Here is a 19,152-nt window from a genome sequence, read left to right on the forward strand (position 1 = left end):
GTGCGTGTGTGTGTGTGTGTGGCGCTGCAAGTGTCACGTGGTTCACGAGTCTTCGTTACGTCCAGAGCCATTGAGAGAAATGGCTCTGCATATAGAGAGATAACCTCTACAAACCTATACACGCACAGCAATGAAAGTGACATAAACATGAATATTATAGATCATTAAGAGCAATAAAATGTAAGTCTTAATATTTAGTCAAATATAAATGATAAACTTTAAAGCTAACAACTTTGAATGCTTTCTGTGCGGTATTCTTCAGACCCACTAGGTGACGCCATTAACCCAAAAACTCAATATAAACCCGAAAACAGATACTATAAATATAAATAAATCATCAGTAGGTTTAGCAAAACTCACTGTGATGACCATTTGAAATTACACCAAAAAAAACTATTACTTCATCAGAATTGGAATGAAGAATATTAATTTAAAAACAAGCGATACAGCAATGAAAGAGCAGACGACTGCATTTGGGTTTTGAGTTTTATTTTTATTCACATTTCAAAAGTCACAAAAGAACAAAGTGGTGTCTGCAATCTTACGGGTTTTCCACCGCCACCCGGAGGCCCAAAGCCCTGGCAGACATCAAATTCATATAAAAATCACATCTGTAAAAATCTGCTTAACAGACGCCGCGGCACATTTCATAGTCGCATACTCGCGCTTATACGCTAAAACATCTGAAAACCGATTTAATCAGCTTCGTCATGATTACAGCTTGGGGGGGACAAAAAACAAACAACAACAGAAAAGATTTTAAAAGATCTCAGGCACTGTGGATGATGCGTATTAGTGAAGACTGCTGAAAGAATAAAGGACTTGTTTTCTGGGATAAAATACAATTTTAACATCATGCTGGATTTATGTGCAGAAAACCAAGTCTATAGTTCTTGAGATAAAAGTGAAGGAAAATCTAAATCATCAGCTCTTAAGAAAATTATTTCCATGGAAGACATGAACTTGAGTCATTCTCAAACACAAACACCTTATTGTTACAATCACCTCATAATCATGTATAAAAACTAGATACTCGTCGTCTGGCTGCTCAATTCGGTAGCGTCCGTCCCTATACGTCACTCGGTTAACATCTGTGCACAGCACAAAGCTTCTACAGTCCTGAAGTCCCCAGCACCGGGGATCATTTCTGAGCGCGTGTCCAGTTTTTTGGCTGTGCGTGTGTGCGTGTGTGTGTGTGTGTGTCTCATTGGTACTGCAGGTAGTTCTTGAGCGTCTGTGGCAGTGGCAGAGACTGGATGTGATGGATTCGGTGTCGACCCAGAGCCTGTCGCGCCGCTCTCCTGCACAGCTCCATCAACGGCAGGGGTTCAGCTACGGGACACAGCAGAGGTCGGTTAGGGTCAAGGGTCAAAGACCTCAAGCGATCATGTGAAAACACTCATTAGGACTTCAAAGACCAACATTGATTCTAGATAAGCTCAACGATTCATGGTTGTGACACTACAAACAGCAAAAGAACTGTTAAAAAAGCCAGCCAATCACAAGAGAGGCCATTTGGTAACACTTCAGTGTGGGGAACACATTCACTATTAACTATAACTTTTGCCTCAAACTCCTAATTTACTGCTTATTAATAGTTAGTGAGGTCGTTTTTGTAGTTAAGTTTAGGTATTGGGTAGGACTAAGGAATGTGGAATAAGGTTATGCAGAATAAGGCATTAATATGTGCTTTACAAGAACTAATAAACAGTAAATATCTTAGTAATATGCATGCTAATTGGCAACTAGTTAAAAGTGAGAATTGAACCCTAAAATGGAGTGTTACCGGCCATTTATATAGAGAATAATATAAAAAGGTGGTAATATTTGTAAAACATCTTTGTGATTTAATTTCACCCACAACTCTCAAATGTTTAGACATCTTACGGTTGAAAATTAAAGCATTGTGGGACATTAGTGGAACTTGATGATTGACTTCATACACTACCATTCAAAAGTTTGAGATCAGAATGTCTTTTTTTTTAAGAAATTAGTACTTTTATTCAGCAAGGTTGCATTAAATTGATCAAACATGGCAGTAAAGACATTTATAATGTTACAAAAGATGTAAAGATTTCAAATGCTGTTCTTATGAACTTTCTATTCATCAAAGAATTCTGGGGCAAAAATGCATAATGGTTTCCAAAAAAATATTAAGCAGTACAACTGTTCAATCAAAACTGATAAGAAATTAAGAATAAGAAATGTTTCTTGAGCACTAAATCATTATATTATACTGATTTCTGACGGATCATGTGACACTGAAGACTGGAGTAATGATGCTGAAAATAAGCTTTGATCACAGGAATAAATTATAATAGAAAACAGTTATTTTAAATTGTCATATTTCACAACATTACTGTTTTTACATTTTTTTTTGATCAAATAAAAGTCTTTCTGACCTCAACGTTTGAATTGTAATGTACATTGACTAAAAATCACCAAAATACCAGCTGATTTAAAGTTAGGATAAAAGCATATACTAAAATGTATGAAATTGATGGCATTATTTATTCATTAAGTGTGACTTGCATAGGCCTATCCAATTACCAGTATATTTCTGTAAGTAGGCTTTAGAGGGGAAATAACAGATACAAATGCTACTAAGTGTAGGATATGGTCTCTTTAAATTTGTGATCGGTGTTGCAACGTCCATTAAATAGCATTTTAGAGACAAATGTTAGGAAACATGCTCATGTCGCCATGCACACCAGACATATGGGAATGATTTCATAGGTACATCATTTTTTAAATCTGCCATTACCAAGAGAAAAAAAAGCACTAGATGAGCTGCACGTAAACATGTTGTTAAGAGTGGTTGCGCAATTACTCAGATCATGAAGCAACAGCAAAGCTATGAGCAGCATCTCAGCTAGAGGCTAGGAATATACACTACACGCCTTTTGCCCAGACTTACATGTCTGAATGAGTCAACGCTAGTTGCGGAAAGTCAGAGACAAGTCTGCAGATTTGAGCTTTTAAAATCAGATTTCACAAAAAATATTGCGTCGTTGTCAATGATGTGTGATTTCCTTACATATCAATTAAGATCTAGTGATGTGCTACTTTTTAAGGTACCAAGAATGAGGACAGAAGCAGGAAAGAGGGGTCTGTCTTACTATGGTCCTTCGTCCTGGAATGACCTCCAGTCTAGACTTAAGATTGGTGCGTTAATTTCCTTAGCTGCTTCTAAAAAAAGAATATCTGATATGCGGACGGACATGTGCAATTGTTTTAATTAATGGTGGGTGGATATTGACTTCTAGGACTTATTTCGTTTGTTTATATATTAAAACCTCACAGGACTCCCTTGTAAAAGAGACTGTGTCTCAAAAGCCCCATTCACACAGCACTTTGAACCCGGCAAATTGCCGGCAAATTGCCGGAACGCCTTCTGTGTGAACGCAAACACGACCCGGGTTTAATGCCGGGATCGATGCCGGGTTGGGGACCTAGTAACATTGCCGTGTTCAGACCCGGAACGCGCGCTGTGTGAACAAAAGCCAGGACAAATGCCGTAAGGGGTGTGTCGTAGTGATGATGCACGAGCCTTCGCAATGACGTAGTTATCGTGCGACTCTGTTACTCTGTTAGAAGAAAGTTTGTGTTCGTCATCGATACAAGAAAGAACGAAAAGATGTCTGCAAACTGGACTGAAGCAGAGACCCGAGAGCTCCTTGCAATCCGCGCCGAAGCTGAGATCGTTCGCCAGCTTTGTGGAACGGTACGTGATGCGTTAGTGTACGACCGAATCCGAAAAAAAATGATCGAGCGTGCGTACCTTATACGTCACATCATAACGTCACGCGTCTATCCGGGACATACCCGGGTTGTGTGTGAACGCGCGCTCTGATTCCGGCAAATCACTGGCAGTGTGAATGAACCATTTTCAAACGAACCCGGGTCAAATCCCGGGTCACTTTATCCGTGTATTTTCCGGAATCTCTGTGTGAAAGGGGCTAATGGGACTTTTCCGGTTTAAATAAAGGTTATAATAATAATGATGGACACAGACGCTGTTCTTTTAGCTTCAGACTTTGATTCCACTCAGTCTGAAGAGACCAAACTGCAGCCAGCAACTTTACACTGTTATGATAGTTTGTTTATAAAGTATATCTGAGACTATAGGCTATATAAATATGGCTAATGAGACTATAGTTTGATTGAATCCCTTTTCTTTGCATGACATTTACATTACAGAAAAGCTTTTTCGACACTATCCTGAACATTGTATAAGCATTCATTTCATGAGTCACTTGGGAGTGTGCATAACCATCACATCCTTTGATTTTCCTGGCAAAAACACCCGAGTCCTTCACATAAAAATTAGGGATGCTCCGATCCACCTTTTTTGTTTCCGATACCGATTCCGATACCTGCAATTCAATATCGGCCGATACCGAGTACCGATCCGATACAAAGGTAAAATGTTAAAAGAGCTAAATTACTTAATTAGCTGTATGCATTACTTTGCAAGATATCAGGCTCAACTTAAACAATATTTTTTTTAGCCTTGTAAAACAAAATGACAAACAATGTATTCACAAGTTTAGTGATTTATTAAACCAGCACCAGAGCAACAAGTGCAAAATAAAATAAAAAGTTCAGTAGCTTAAACTTGTTGACATTCAAAATTAAAGTGCAAAATTTGCACAGGATGTTTAATGGATGCTATTTGCACTGCAAATAGGAAATTAAACTAGAATAGTGGATAATTAAGCAGTAAAATTTAGTCTAGAAAAATCACAAGTGCACAATAATTGTATTAAATCTGAACATGAAAAAACATTTAGTGGGGAACAAATATGAGAATAAGTGTAACACTAAATCTGGTAAAACGTTACACATTCCTCTTTGTATTGTTGTAAAATACATTCATGAAAAACAAGATAACAAAAATCTAAAATATTAATTATTTTATAGCCTACTATAAAATTGAGACATGTTTTAAATGTATAGCACAGCGGTTTAATGAGGCAGCAACATGATGGATAGTACAGAACTATACAGAACAGTCTATACAGAACAGTCGCTGTATTGATATGAAAAGCGGCACACAGCGCTTATGCGCATCCCGAGCGCAGAATGATGCGCTTGAAGCAACATGAGTCACAGCGCGCAGCGCGTCAAGTCCACATTGAAGAGTTCAAAGCACGAAGGAAAGACATATTGATGCTTAGAGTATTATATAGTATCTATCTAAGCAATAGTTTATTTATTATTTTCTTTTAACAGTTTTAAATGTCATTTACTGTGCGCGTGAAGAACAGTTAGCTGCTATAGTGCTCTGACTCCAGTGTTGTGAGCAGACACCCGGTAGAAAGTAGTTAAGGTACAGCAATAAAGTCCGGCAAGATAAAGTTGTTTAATGCAAAACCATAGTCCTATATCTACAGATCAAGTATAATTATAGTAACATTGAATCATCTTGGAGAGAGTTTTTCATCGTGTTGTTGACTCGTCGTAACCGAACGCGACGCGCTGTTTGATGCTGAATGGAGAATGACTGACAGCCGCAGCGGAGGGAAAAAGTGTACGTGATCTTGAATTTAATGACTTAAATATTCATTTATATCTCACATTATACTATATAATGGCTTCAGAACACTTATAATATAGTGCACGACAACGTTATGGTGCTTTATAATGTTTTTGTGCCTTTTGTGGGGCTTAACAATAGCACAGAATAGTATACGCACAATATCGGATTTGGATCGGCCTCGTCTGACCGATACCCGATCCGGCAAAAATGTCAGTATCGGAGCCGATCCCGATACTGAATATCGGATCGGCGCATCCCTAATAAAAATCAGGCTACAAGCTTTCATAGACAACATAGGAAGCCGAGGAAGGTCTTATTTTTTGTTTTGTTACAAGCTGTTCACACATTGGCAATAAAAAAAAAGCGATGAATGCTTGAAAATTCTTACATACAGCCCCTTTAAATTTAAAGAAAAGAGCTGGCTTCAAACCAACATGCGCTGCCCATGAATATGGGATTACGGAAAATATGAGAAAGAGGGAAAAACAGAAGTAGCAAAATCTGAAAAAGATACATACGGTCTAATCCGTTGATGTAGGTCATGCTGACTTCACAGTGACCCCACACGGCGCTGACGATCGGGTACAGCCTCTTTCCTTTCAGTCCACGAAACGCCACGCCCAGGTAGTTCCCGTCGGCGCAGAATCCCAGTGTGCCTTCGTCCATGTCCAGCACCACCAGAACCTCTTCGGGCACGGAGAACGCCCCTTCCTCATCCTCGTCTTCAATAAACTGCGGGTACGACAGCGCCGGGCCGGTCTGGCTCTTTCTGTCGTGGTACAGTCGGCCTCGTCCTAAGTCCCAACCCCAGGATTCGGCGTCACTACCGACTAGGGCCGAATACCCGACGGCTCTCAACGGAGCCAAAGAGGTTGAGACCCCGACCACAGCGTGCGTCCCGCGCTGCCGAATGGGCCATCGCAAAGTCCATGCGTGTAAGCCGCGGGTGAAGCCGACTTTTCCCCGCACACAGTCTGTGCTTTGGGCCACCGGGTGGCGGTGGAACGTGAGCCGGTCTTCGTCTTTGATGAAGAGGTTGAGCGAGCGGTCGTCCGGGTTCCAGGTGTGCAGCAGCTGGGTTTCCGGTCCCGCCGGAGGCATGTCCAACAGCAGCTCCAGACGGCCGGGTAACGGGACGCCGCGACTATGGAGCGACGCACACACTGGCGGATACGCCAGCTCGCCCGTCTCCGGCTCATCCGCGGATTTCACCACACCCGACACCCTCTGCCCCATCACGGCCCAGCCACGGGCATCAACAACGACAGCCGGGGTTACCTCATGAGCAGGGTGGACAAGAGAGCGTCAGCCAATCAGAAGAGACGATACTGTCCCATGCACGAGAAGTCGTTCGGACCGGAGTGGGCGGCACTGTAGAGCAAAATGAAAGAGTAAGGATGCATGTTGTGACATTTTTATGTTGCTTCACTTCAATCAAACTAATTGCAGACTAGGTGCATCAATTACAAGGTTGTTCTCGCCTGAACTCATACGCACAACAACATCATCATCATCATCATCATCATCATTCCTGACACATCAGTAAAGAAAATAGAGGAAGGGCTAATTTTTGCACTGAACAGGAATTAGAAAAGAGATAAGGACATGCAATCCCATATTTTACAAATTAAAAGTTACAACTTTACAGTCAAGCAACTTCTTTTGCATACAATAGATAGATACTACCATTCAAAAGTTTTTTTATGTTTTTTAAAGCTACATTGTGTAGGATTTTCTCCCATCTAGTGGTGAAATTGTATATGACTACCAACTGAATATTACTTTCTAGCCCCTCCCATTCCGAGGGCGTTTTAACTCTTACGGTGGCCGTATTATTTCAAATCTGCCGGCAGTCGCGAGTAATCTCCCCCTCGCATTCGTCACGGTGCCACTGAGTGTAAAAACATGACAAGTGAAGCTTGAATTTCCAGGTATGTCCCTCTTTGGCTAATGTATTTTTAAGATGGAGGCGCAACATGGCTTCCGCCATTCGAGCGACTCACTCGTATGTATTTTAAATGGCAGATTCTACGCTTACGAGAATACTTGATTAATTGGTAGAAGTAATTATTAGGGCCGGGACATTAACGCGTTAATTTCGATTAATTAATCTGAGAAAAAATAACGGGTTAAAAAAAATAACGCAGATTAATCCATTCCGTATTGACCTTTGAGCCTGGAGCCGTTCTAGCCACCATTCGACTGTAAAATGAAGGAAGGAAAGACGAGAACGCGCTGGCGCTGCCTGGATCATTGATTGGAACATTTACTTATAAAAAAAACAGCCGGCATTGCAACGTTAATTCACCGGTGAACGTAAGGGATCAAGCCAAGGTCGAACCAATGTTGGATTATGTTTCGATTGTGCAAAAGGACTTAAATCGTGACGTTGTTTCACTGTTGAAATCGTGACGTTGTTTCACTGTTGATGTCGTTACGTTGTTTCATTGTTGATTTCGTGACGTTGTTACACCGTCTCTTCTTTCAATATGGGTGAATAAAGATTGTATGTCAACGTTGAACCAATGTCGAATTATGCTTCGGTTTTGCAAATTGAATCAACGTTGATATTGTGACGTTGTTTCACCGTCCATCATGGGATAATGAGTCATGACAATGCTGACTGAATTTGTGATTAACTGTACACTAAAATATTGTTAACTGTCAAATTACTTGCAGCAATGGCTTAATTAAACACATTTAATAAAAATATAACGCATGCAAAAGATTGTAAAACAAGTTTTGTTCTGAAAAAAAAAAACAAGTCTAAAAAATACTTTCTAAAACAGATGAAAAAACATCTCAAACTTTAAATTGCAGCATTTTCGAAGTAGGCCAATGTTAAAAACCTGTAAAGCAAGTGTAAATAATGTTTATAATTTAATGTTTAATATTAAATGTATAATTTATAATGTTCAATAATTTAATAATGTTCAATTGTATTGTATTGATTATTTGCTAGGCACAATTATTCCAATGCTCACCATCACCATTTGAACATTATTTCAATAACATGTTCAACACAATAATTTAATTGATTGACAGCCCTAATTTATATGCGATTTAAAATGCGATTAATTTTGATTAATTAATTACAAAGCCTCTAATTAATTAGATTAATTTTTTTAATCGAGTCCCGGCCCTAGTAAGTATACATTAATGAGCACACATCATTTTGAAAATGTTTTTTGCTAAGAAGCAACAAAAAAAAACTATTGAAATATTATAAAAATGTTAAATAACTTTTCTAGTTGAATACATTCCTGTGATTCAAACCAGAATTTTCAGCATCATTATTCCAGTCTTCAGCGTCACATGATCCATCAGAAATCATTCTAACATGCTGATTTTCTAATCAAGAAACATTTCTCATTATTGAAAACAGTTGTGCCGTTTCATATATATGTGGAATTGGTGAGAATTTTTTGAGGGATTATTTGATGAATAGAAAATTCAAAAGAACTTAAACCAATCTTTTGTAACATAATAAATATCTTTGCTGCCAAATTCGATATTTCGATAAATTCCATGCATCCTTGTTGAATAAAATAAATCTGACTGACCCCAAGCTTTTGAACAGTAGCATAGCTATCATGCAATATAAATGTATGTAATAAGCAATTTTTTTTTTAATAAATTTTTTTTTGAATCAAATCAATACATGGGTGACAACATTAAACTTGAATGGATAAGTGTACAAAAAATATATATTATGAATCATTTATATAGTATAAAAGATCTGAAGCCTTAATATACATTTAATTAAATATTTTGCTAAAACTAGTTTATTAAGCAAACATTTTTGTTGTACCCAGTATGGCTGTAGACTTAAATCAAGGAAAGGCGAAAGAAAAAGTAAAAGTAAAGAAGTAGACGCTTCACTAAAGAGACTTCAAGGCTGCGAGATTAGTTTTCACACCATCTGACGGAGCCGCTTGCGCTCACACTCCACCGGGAGACTGAGGGAATCGGCTGTGAACCTGAGAAGAGCTTTCACAAGAGTGTGTGGATCGGAGATGAATATTCCCTCTTGAGCAACAAAGAAAGAAACGACAGCACGTTTTGTTGGAATAACTGACTCAAACGTGCAGTCAGGGCCAAAAAGCAAACTTGCACTGTCCAAAACCTAATCCAGTAACTCATTTTCTGCGGAAAAAGAGCCACATTTATCACAAGTCCACATGGGGTGTTCACATTTCCCATAAACGCCCTCACATGAAGAGCACGACTCGTCATTCCAGCTGCTTCTGTTACTGAACGGAGCATCACAAGAGCCAAACACTCTTGACAAACACTGAGCTCGACTGGTCTAAGCCAAACAAAGACGCCTACATCTTAATAAACCAAGACGGCGAGATGAAACAAAAAAGAGAAAATGCTAGGAAAAGAAACTTAGATTTCTATGATGATCAAGAGTTAAATCTTGCCAAAAAGCAAGAATACAGCTACTAAATCACACAATGTTATAACCGGAGTGATAAAGAGACGAGATGTCATGGCTGAGCACAGGTACTACATCTGAATTTCAACTTAGGGTGACTGTTAAAAAAGTATGTTTTTTATAGTATGAATATGGGTAGTAGTATGTACTTAATTGTATGTACTTCACCGCCATTCATAAATCCTCTCCAGTGGCCTCATGGGATTGTAAAGTGTCCATTGAATGTACGCTTCAGCATCTCGACGGAAGATGTAGGTCATTCAGGGCTCTTGTTTTTGGATGCTATGTATTCTTTCATACTACTGATACTATATATTAGGGAAGTAATGTAATCCAGACACAGTGAATGTCTTTGATCAAAGATTATAAGGGCACATTAATTAAAATAATAGTAATGGATGATGTGCACGGATAAATCATTTATAAAAACACTGCAATATTCCCTGAAAAGAGTTGCAAATTTTATTTCATGGTGACTAACATTTAAAATGAAGAAATTAAGACCGTATTTATAAGTATTGTAATTTTACAGTTGTACATAAAATTATCATTATTATATCATTTTCTTAAACTATTTTTTTACAGTGAATATTACAACAGTAGTATTTCTTATTTTTCTATAAAAAGTACTTCATAATTCCAATATATTATTATTATATTATTTTCTTAAATACCTCATTTTATTTTACAGTTAAATTACTACAGTAATATTTCCTATTTGTTATAAAAATTGTATTTAATAATTGTATTATTATTATTAAAAAAATAATTATTAATATCATAAGTATTTTATAGACATTGATTTATAAAAATCTAAATATTCTGCCAAAATGTGCAGCCCAAAAAACAAGCACAGCGTGGAGCAAGTACATTTTTATCTCATTCCCTTTTTTCCCCAAGCATTTGGCGAAAATTGTACATCTCATCGCTTAGAATAGTAACAGTGCACATCTCATAAACAAGACATAAGATTTGAAGAATCATTCATATCTGGAGCACAAATCGTGTGGGATGAAGTTCAATACTAAGTGTTACGGGTTTGTTCAAATCACTAACCATGAACATGTACAGTAATAAAAGCTATTTGAAGAAAGAGATTTTGTTAAGCACACATAAACACCGGATTACTCCACACAACAAACACACAAGAACAGTCTGAGCTTACCCTGCATGCATTGCTTCCCCTGTGTCAGCATAGAGCAGGAGAAAAGGGAGAAAATGAAAGAGAAATGAAAAGGGGTAAAGCAGTTCACAGTGGACAGATTCCAGAGCAACTCTCCTCGCTTCAGCCAAACACAGAGCCGCCTTTCCTCTCTCTATCTCTCTCTCTCTCTCTCGCACACACACACACTCGTTGATCCAGAACACTCCTCTCACTCATGATGATGGTGATTCACCGGAATGAACTGTGGTGTAAGTGTGAATAACTGAGCAAACACTTACCTTCCAAATCACTGCAGGACTGGAGGAGGACGAGTTTTACTAGGCCTTGAACTCCTGCAGAGACAAAGAAGAGTTCTGTTAGGAGAAATGCTACCTGTGCACAACCAGAACACTTCATCAGTCAGCACACATGCAGGAGTTTTTGTTTCTCAAGGAGTAAAATAAGCGTATCTTTTTCCATTTTCATGTAAACTAGGGGTTGTGCACACAAATTGATTCGTTTTTTTGTGAAGAAACTGGTTTCATTTTAATAGTATAAGTAGTATTTAACATTGATCTTATAAAGCATACCGGTACTCATTTTTTTATAAAAAAAAAATATATATATATATATATATATATATATATATATATATATATATATATTGCTACCTTAAATTTTTAAGTACAATCAACTTGGTTGTATAAGTCATTTCAACTTAAATGATATTAAACTGACTTAAAATGAGTTGAAGCTTGTATAACATAAATATTAAAAAAGTTCAAGTAATGTAAAAAAAAGATGCCATTATGATATATGCTGTCTAAATATATATTTTAGGGCTGTTAAATGATTTATCGCATCCAAAATAAAAGTTTACATAATAAATGTGTGTGTGTACTGTGTATAATTATTTTATATATACACAAGACGTTTGTATATATTTAAGAAATATTTGCATGTATATACTGTATATAGATTTAGATATAATTTATATGATATATAAATTATACATTTTATATAGCCTAAATTATAAATATTTTATATATAAATAACACATTTTTCTTATAAATACACACGTTCATGTAATATTTATATACAAAATAATTATACACAGTACACACACATTTATTATGTAAACACAAACTTTTATATTGGATGCGATTAATCGTTTAACAGCCCTAATATATATATATATATATATATATATATATATATATATATATATATATATATATATATATATATATATGCTGTCTATTTTTTATTTTTTTTTAATAATGCATTTTATACTGACACATTCAGGACGATTAATATTAATGTATTAACAATGTATTCAAGTATTAATGTTAATGTATAAATATACTATTATTCAATTTTAATTTTCATTCTGCATTAATATTAATTAATTACTTACCATTAACCTACATTAATAAATGCTGCAAAATAATTACTTAAGTAATGGTACCAAGTGAAGTGCATTAACTAATATTAACACACTGAACAACCATAAAACCACACAATTAAATGTGACCAAAATATGTCCCGAGTAAGCAGAGTACATGACCTTCCCCAAAAGCAGCCTTTGTGCCTCATTACGGTAAACATTGACCCGCTGACTAGTCGACTAGAAAGAATGAGCAGTCGTGCACGGCCTAGTGGACACCAAAACAGCTGGTCATGTCTGACTGCAGGACCGCCTCCATCTGTCACATCTGCATTATTCATGCTTGCAGTGTCCTACATTATAAAGGTATCGAAAACTGTCTGATCAACAGAGATGTGATGCTGTGGAGCATCGGAGCCTGTATAAGTGAAGTTATTGTGCATAGTGTTGATTTAACACAAGACTATCAGTCCTAATAACTTCTTTAGGTGTCAAGATTTTATGTATAAGAGCAGAGCACCACATGTGGTCAGTGACTCCACCAGCGTGACATTCACAGCCAGTCACAATGAAGTTCAAAGGTCACACAGAGTTCAACGTCAGGTCAATGAAGACCCCTGAAGCATGTGTTTGTGCTTCCGTGACGACCTCATTCTACGTTTGACCGGTACACATCTTTGCATGAGCCATAAAAAAAGGCGAGAAGAGAACGAGATGAAAGAAAGAGGAAGAGGAAACAGTACTGGGCCTTCCTGCTTCCGTCGGCCTCGTTCTGAGCATGCTCGAAAAATGACCGAGCGGCATGACCTCAGCTGGAAGGAGAAATGACAGCGCTGTGGTTTTAGAAACACAAGACAGAAGCTGAGAAAAATCACTTTTGGCCTCTTCATGAGAAAAGCCATATCATAATAATAATTAATCATTATAAAAAGCTGGATTAAATAAAAAAAAACGATGTTGCAGTAATGTTCAATTTATGATTTTGAAGATTTATTAATCTAAGTTAAATGCATGAATATATACTGTTCAATATTTACATTCAACATAATAACATGCATAAACATGAAAATTAAAATGTGGCCTTTTCATGAGGCGACTGGTTTCAGCAACACTAATAAAAGTTCCCTTTTCAACACTCAAATTATTGCATTTATCCGAAAACTGGGCAACACTTTAGTTTAGGGTCCAATTCTCACTAACTAGTTGCCACTTTTTACTAGGATATCGGCTGTTTATTACGACTTATAAACATATCTACATCCCTGAATCCTCCAAATACCTAAATTTAATTTAGTAACTACATTACTAACTATTAATAAACAGTAGTTAGGAGTTTGTTCCAGCTAAAGTCATACTTAATAGTGAGAATTGGACCCTAATCTAAAGTGTGACCAGAAACTGTAAAAAATTAATTTAAAATTTATGTAATTTGCATAATCATTTTTGATGTTCATGACTACATTTCAATAAAGGAATGTGCTTGGCATGAAAAAAAGGGCATATGTCCCAATGCAAGGAACTACTGACAAACTCTCTTTTCTAAAGCATACTGCTTTTTTATTAAGTAAAAGGGTTAGGTGACAGTTCATATAAACTATAGCCTAACAATCAAAAGACAAAACAACAACACCAAGCAGCGCTTTTGACTATATTTTCCAACTAAACATTCCTGACAGAATATCCAGTTCGGTTGACCTACTAATTCTGATTGACATATGTCAAGTCTTTGATGGACCCTTCGGCCTTGAAAGGAAACAAAACATGAAGCTCAAACAAACACACATGTACACGCCTGTCTCTGTGCTTGTTTGCATAAGGGTTGAGTTTAAGGTATCCATAATGAATAACGAACATATGCAAATGATATAGGTAATGGGAAGCGGCCATGGTTTTGAAGAACAAAGACGGATGAGACAAAGGGAATAGAAAGAACTTTGCAGAAGTGACATCAGCCCACACTAAGAAATAAACAACATGTCTGAATCATTGCTGACATAAATAAGAAGTACAAAAGATTTTAATAGTCTCCCCCACTGTCCACCAGTGATTAATTCGTTCATTTCACAATATCTGTGGTACATAAAAACACAGGGAGGGAAAAGGCATGATTAGATTATCTCTGTAACTCTTTCCACTGTGACCTTTACACGTAAACAAACACTCATGGAAATTGACACACAAAACTATTTTCAAAACATCCCTTTTTCATGTGTACTGCCTGACTGACAACATTTTTTTCCACAAAGAATAGCCTTGAACGAAATGTTTACAGACATATCCGTGCAAGCGAAACAATGAGTTTTAAAGGTGGATAAGGCCAAATATGTTGCTGGCATGTGGCACAATTAAAGAGCCAGTATATTTGCAGCATGAAAACATGTATGACATGATCCAGAACTAGAATACACAATCCTAAAACGACCCCAAATGCGGGCCTGCGGTTTCAGCTGCTTTGAAACAATCTAACGCACAAACACAAACAAACCAGCCACGCGCTCGTCTACTTACTCTCGCGAGAATCCCTCGCAGCTTCAGCGCAGACAAAAACACTCGCCGCTAGAGCCGAGATGTACACTTATACACTGTATACGCCCGTAAGTAACGTGTCAAATTCGTTTAAAACTAACTTTAATACTAAACGAACGCGTCGGCGTCCTGTCGCTCGCATCCGCCGGGGAGGAACAGACCGCGCTGACGGCTTTTGTTCCGCGAGCTACTTAACGAGTGACGTCACCGTAGGCCAGTGCGAGCTGATTGGCCGCGTCGACGCGAGGGCGGTGACGAAAGCACGAAGGGTTCCAAGTACACCTGGCTGCAGCCTGCAGATCGGGGTGGGGCTGCACCTGGGGCGGGGCTGCACGTGCAGCCCCGCCCACAACGCTTGTCATTGGTTAGTGGTAAAGTGATGACGTCAATCAAGGCGGGGCCGCACCTGGGGCGGGACTGCACGAACGTAACGCTTCTCATTGGTTAGTGGCATATATATGACGTCGACGCCACGGTAAACAGGAAATGTGGTTGAAAACACATGTGCCAAAGCGCGCTGACAGCGCATGCGTCGTATTTGCGTTAGGTGGTGACATCACGTGTTTTGACGTGACGCGTCTTCAAAATGCATGCGCAAATTTGAAATAATACTTTAGTAAAATTATGAAGTATTAAAAAAAACTCTAATGTAATAATGAAAGCAGCAGAAGGGAGTAGACCGCAGATCCATAGTTTTAACTATGCCTGATCTAAGGTAAACTTATAAGGAATTACAGAGCATTGTGTAATATCTGTGTATTTAAAACGTTTTTCACATTCTGTTGCATTTCACTGTGTAAATAAAAGAAATACTGTAAATATTAATGGCACCTTATATATTTCTTATTTTAATCATTCCTCTGTAATAGTTTTTGTTTATTTTTGTGCATTAAATAGGCTATTATAAAACATTTATGCCAATAAAGTAGTTTGAAGTTAAACCAACTAAATACAGTACATTGTCAATCTCTGTATCCCATATTATGCATTTCAACTAAAAAAAAAAACTCATACCAGTGATAACTTTTATTTCAAAACAAAAATAATTGTGTAAAAGAGATAATGCACACATACAGATAATCACACACACACACACACACACACACACACACACACACACACACACACACACACACACACACACACACACACACACACACATACATACATACAGATAATCACGTACACACACACACACACACACTGAAATTCCCCTCCATCATTGAAAAAACAATCAACTGAGCAATAAAATCCCTGCAGGACTCCTTCTGCCATCACCACAGACCCAGCTGGGCAGTCCTTGTGTAGTGTAGTGCAGTGCAAGCACAGAGTCGACGAGTAGGGCACCCGGAACACTTGCTTACTGTCAGGAAAATGCACTCCAGTTCACAACACCTAATTTAGATCAAATACAGAACAAACAATATTGAATCATTTTGAAGAAAGGCATTAACATAGTACAGAGTCATACAAGGAATTTATTTTTTATATATTTTAAACATATTATAGTAAAATGTTAGACAAGATAAGCTTGAGTGTTATTGGCTTTGTCTGTAAAGTACCTACATAAACTAGTTTAAAAAAGTTTGTCAACACAAACTTTAATTTGGCTTGAGAAAGCCTATCCTAAAAGTTTGAAATAGTTTTTAAAAGCTTGAAGTTTGAAGGTTTTCAGTTTGAAGATCAAAGTAGATTTCAAGATGAAAGTTTTGAAGGCAGTACAGTCTATCAGACACAGACAGACAGGTAGAGATAGATAGATAGATAGATAGATAGATAGATAGATAGATAGATAGATAGATAGATAGATAGATAGATAGATAGATAGATAGATAGATAGATAGATAGATAGATAGATAGGCAGACAGAGATAGATAGGTGGATAGATAGATAGGCAGACAGAGATATATAGATAGATAGATAGATAGATAGATAGATAGATAGATAGATAGATAGATAGATAGATAGATAGATAGATAGATAGATAGATAGATAGGCAGACAGAGATAGATAGGTGGATAGATAGATAGATAGATAGATAGATAGATAGATAGATAGATAGATAGGCAGACAGAGATAGATAGGTGGATAGATAGATAGATAGATAGATAGATAGATAGATAGGCAGACAGACAGAGATAGATAGATAGATAGAGAGATAGATAGATAGATAGATAGATAGATAGATAGATAGATAGATAGATAGATAGATAGATAGATAGATAGATAGATTTTAAGAACTTACTGTCCAGCCATACAAAGTGGGCCTCTTCTCTGAATTTGGGCTGGCTGACAACGTCCCTGAAAACCTTGCACGTCAGTGAGTCTCCAGAAAGCCACATCGCCGTCGTCTGTGACGGCTCCCATCAGGATGCGTCAGAGGATGTCAGGTGGCATCTGTCCAAAGTAGACAACAGTCAGTCAAAAATGTAACTTTACATACGACTTTTTAAAAAGGGTAACTGATAGATTGACAGGAGTTTATACTGCGCTTACCTTGGTCAAAGAATCAACAGGCAGGGGGGTTTCCATCACCTCTAAAGTGATTTTTGATGTGGCAATACATCAGCTGTGGAATCACAGCACTCCCCCTTGCTTAACACAGTTGTGTGCATTTTTGTAGGGTGGAATGGCTCTTAAAAGAGCATTTGAGTTATAAAGTAAACAACAACAACAAGAAATAGATGAGAGAGATGGAAGACTAGAGTAAAAGTTAGAGAATAATTAACACAGCAAAACAAAAATTATATAAAGTAAAATAGCAAAAGAGGTACACATGGAATATAAATGGGGATGACAATGCCAAGGATCTGCAAAGAGAAGGAAGTATAGAGCATTAGAATTAGCATATTTTTCTTTTCTTTTTTTATTACTCTAGTGCAGGGGTGTCCAAAGTCACTCCTGGAGGGCCCACTGTCCTGCAGAGTTTATATCCAACTGGACTCCACACACCTGCCTGGAAGTTTCTATCTCTAGTAAGACCTTGATTGGCTGGTTTAAGTGTGTTTAACTGGGGCTGGAGCTAAACTCTACAGGACAGTTGCCCTCCAGCAGCAGGATTGGACAGTGCATATACTGCTATACAGTAAGTAACAGTATGCAATATATAAAACAAGCCCTACTTTCAAGGAGTTTTGATGAATTTGTATTACTATTGAATGTAGTTTCATGTTCCATTCAATAAATGCATACTTATTAATAACAATAATATCAAAATAGTTTACATTTAATCAATTTATTCATAGAAAAAAATGTCCTACAATATAACTTTGTATATTGTTACTATTAACTCTTAAATCCTATATTTCTTCTCCTGGTTCATTTTTGCCACTGTATTTATTTTTAAGGGCCTTGTTTTAACACTAACGTTATATCTAATCCCACCCAAACCCCACACACACACACACACGCGCGCGCGCGCACACACCTACGATGCTTTTGGGAGACGCTGCCCTAGTTATTTGTGTGATATGGTGAGTAAAGTTGCACGATTTTATTTTTACACCACTTAATTTTAACATCACACTAAATGCCACTTCAGAAATAACCATTGTAAATAAAATTAGAGTAGCTTGCCTGTACTCACCATGCAGCGACGAACAACGGAAATGAAAACATGCTAGATCGACGTCATGACTTCACGCCACTAACCAATGAGAAGAGATGTTAGCGGGAAGAGACGTGCAGCCCCGCCCCAGGTGCGGCCCCGCCTTGATCGACGTCATCACCTTGCCCCTAACCAATGAGAAGCATTATGGGCGGAGCTGCACGTGCAGCCCCGCCCCAGGTGCACCCCCGCCCAAATCTGCAGGCTGCAGCCAGGTGCTTCTCAAGGGTTCGGGAGAAACGAAGCTTTTCGAAACTCTGAATCATTTGAATCAATTGCTTGTCAAAATGATTCACTGAATCGAGGCGCTTCAAACACCACACACTGGCACATCTTTTTCTTGTCAAAACTGCGCAAACGCAGCTTTTACAAACCAATTGTTTTCATTAAAGTGTTATCCTTTAAATGCATTGCACAAATAATTAAATACCATTAAATATTAAGGTTCTGTAAATATTTTAGTTTAGTGATTAATATGTAGTGATTGTAGGCAGGACTTGGCAAA

The 19,152-nt window shown here is 37.7% G+C and overlaps 1 protein-coding gene and 1 long non-coding RNA gene across 3 annotated transcripts; both read right to left on the reverse strand.

Moving 5' to 3' along the window:
* Positions 1-456: 456 nt before the first annotated feature.
* Positions 457-15,290, reverse strand: spsb4b (splA/ryanodine receptor domain and SOCS box containing 4b). 2 transcript variants are annotated; one of them, XM_079609972.1, is made up of 5 exons: positions 15,023-15,284; positions 11,427-11,480; positions 11,149-11,167; positions 6,061-6,913; positions 457-1,332 (listed from the first exon to the last, which is right to left on the reverse strand). In XM_079609972.1, the coding sequence occupies exons 4-5, from the start codon at positions 6,776-6,778 to the stop codon at positions 1,205-1,207; spliced, it is 846 nt and encodes a 281-aa protein (XP_079466098.1). In that variant the 5' UTR covers positions 6,779-6,913; positions 11,149-11,167; positions 11,427-11,480; positions 15,023-15,284; the 3' UTR covers positions 457-1,204. The 2 variants fall into 2 exon arrangements, with proteins under 2 accessions (XP_079466098.1, XP_079466097.1); XM_079609971.1 differs by lacking the exon at positions 11,149-11,167 and having other exon boundaries at positions 480-1,332; positions 15,023-15,290.
* A 903-nt stretch (positions 15,291-16,193) lies between these two features.
* LOC306996998 lies at positions 16,194-17,618 on the reverse strand. Its single transcript, XR_013797230.1, has 3 exons — positions 17,537-17,618; positions 17,286-17,437; positions 16,194-16,435 (listed from the first exon to the last, which is right to left on the reverse strand). It is a non-coding gene; the product is annotated as an uncharacterized lncRNA (long non-coding RNA).
* Positions 17,619-19,152: the final 1,534 nt, after the last annotated feature.

This window comes from Phoxinus phoxinus (genome assembly GCF_949152265.1).
Source record: "Phoxinus phoxinus genome assembly, chromosome: 4".
Taxonomy (NCBI): Eukaryota; Metazoa; Chordata; class Actinopteri; order Cypriniformes; family Leuciscidae; genus Phoxinus; species Phoxinus phoxinus.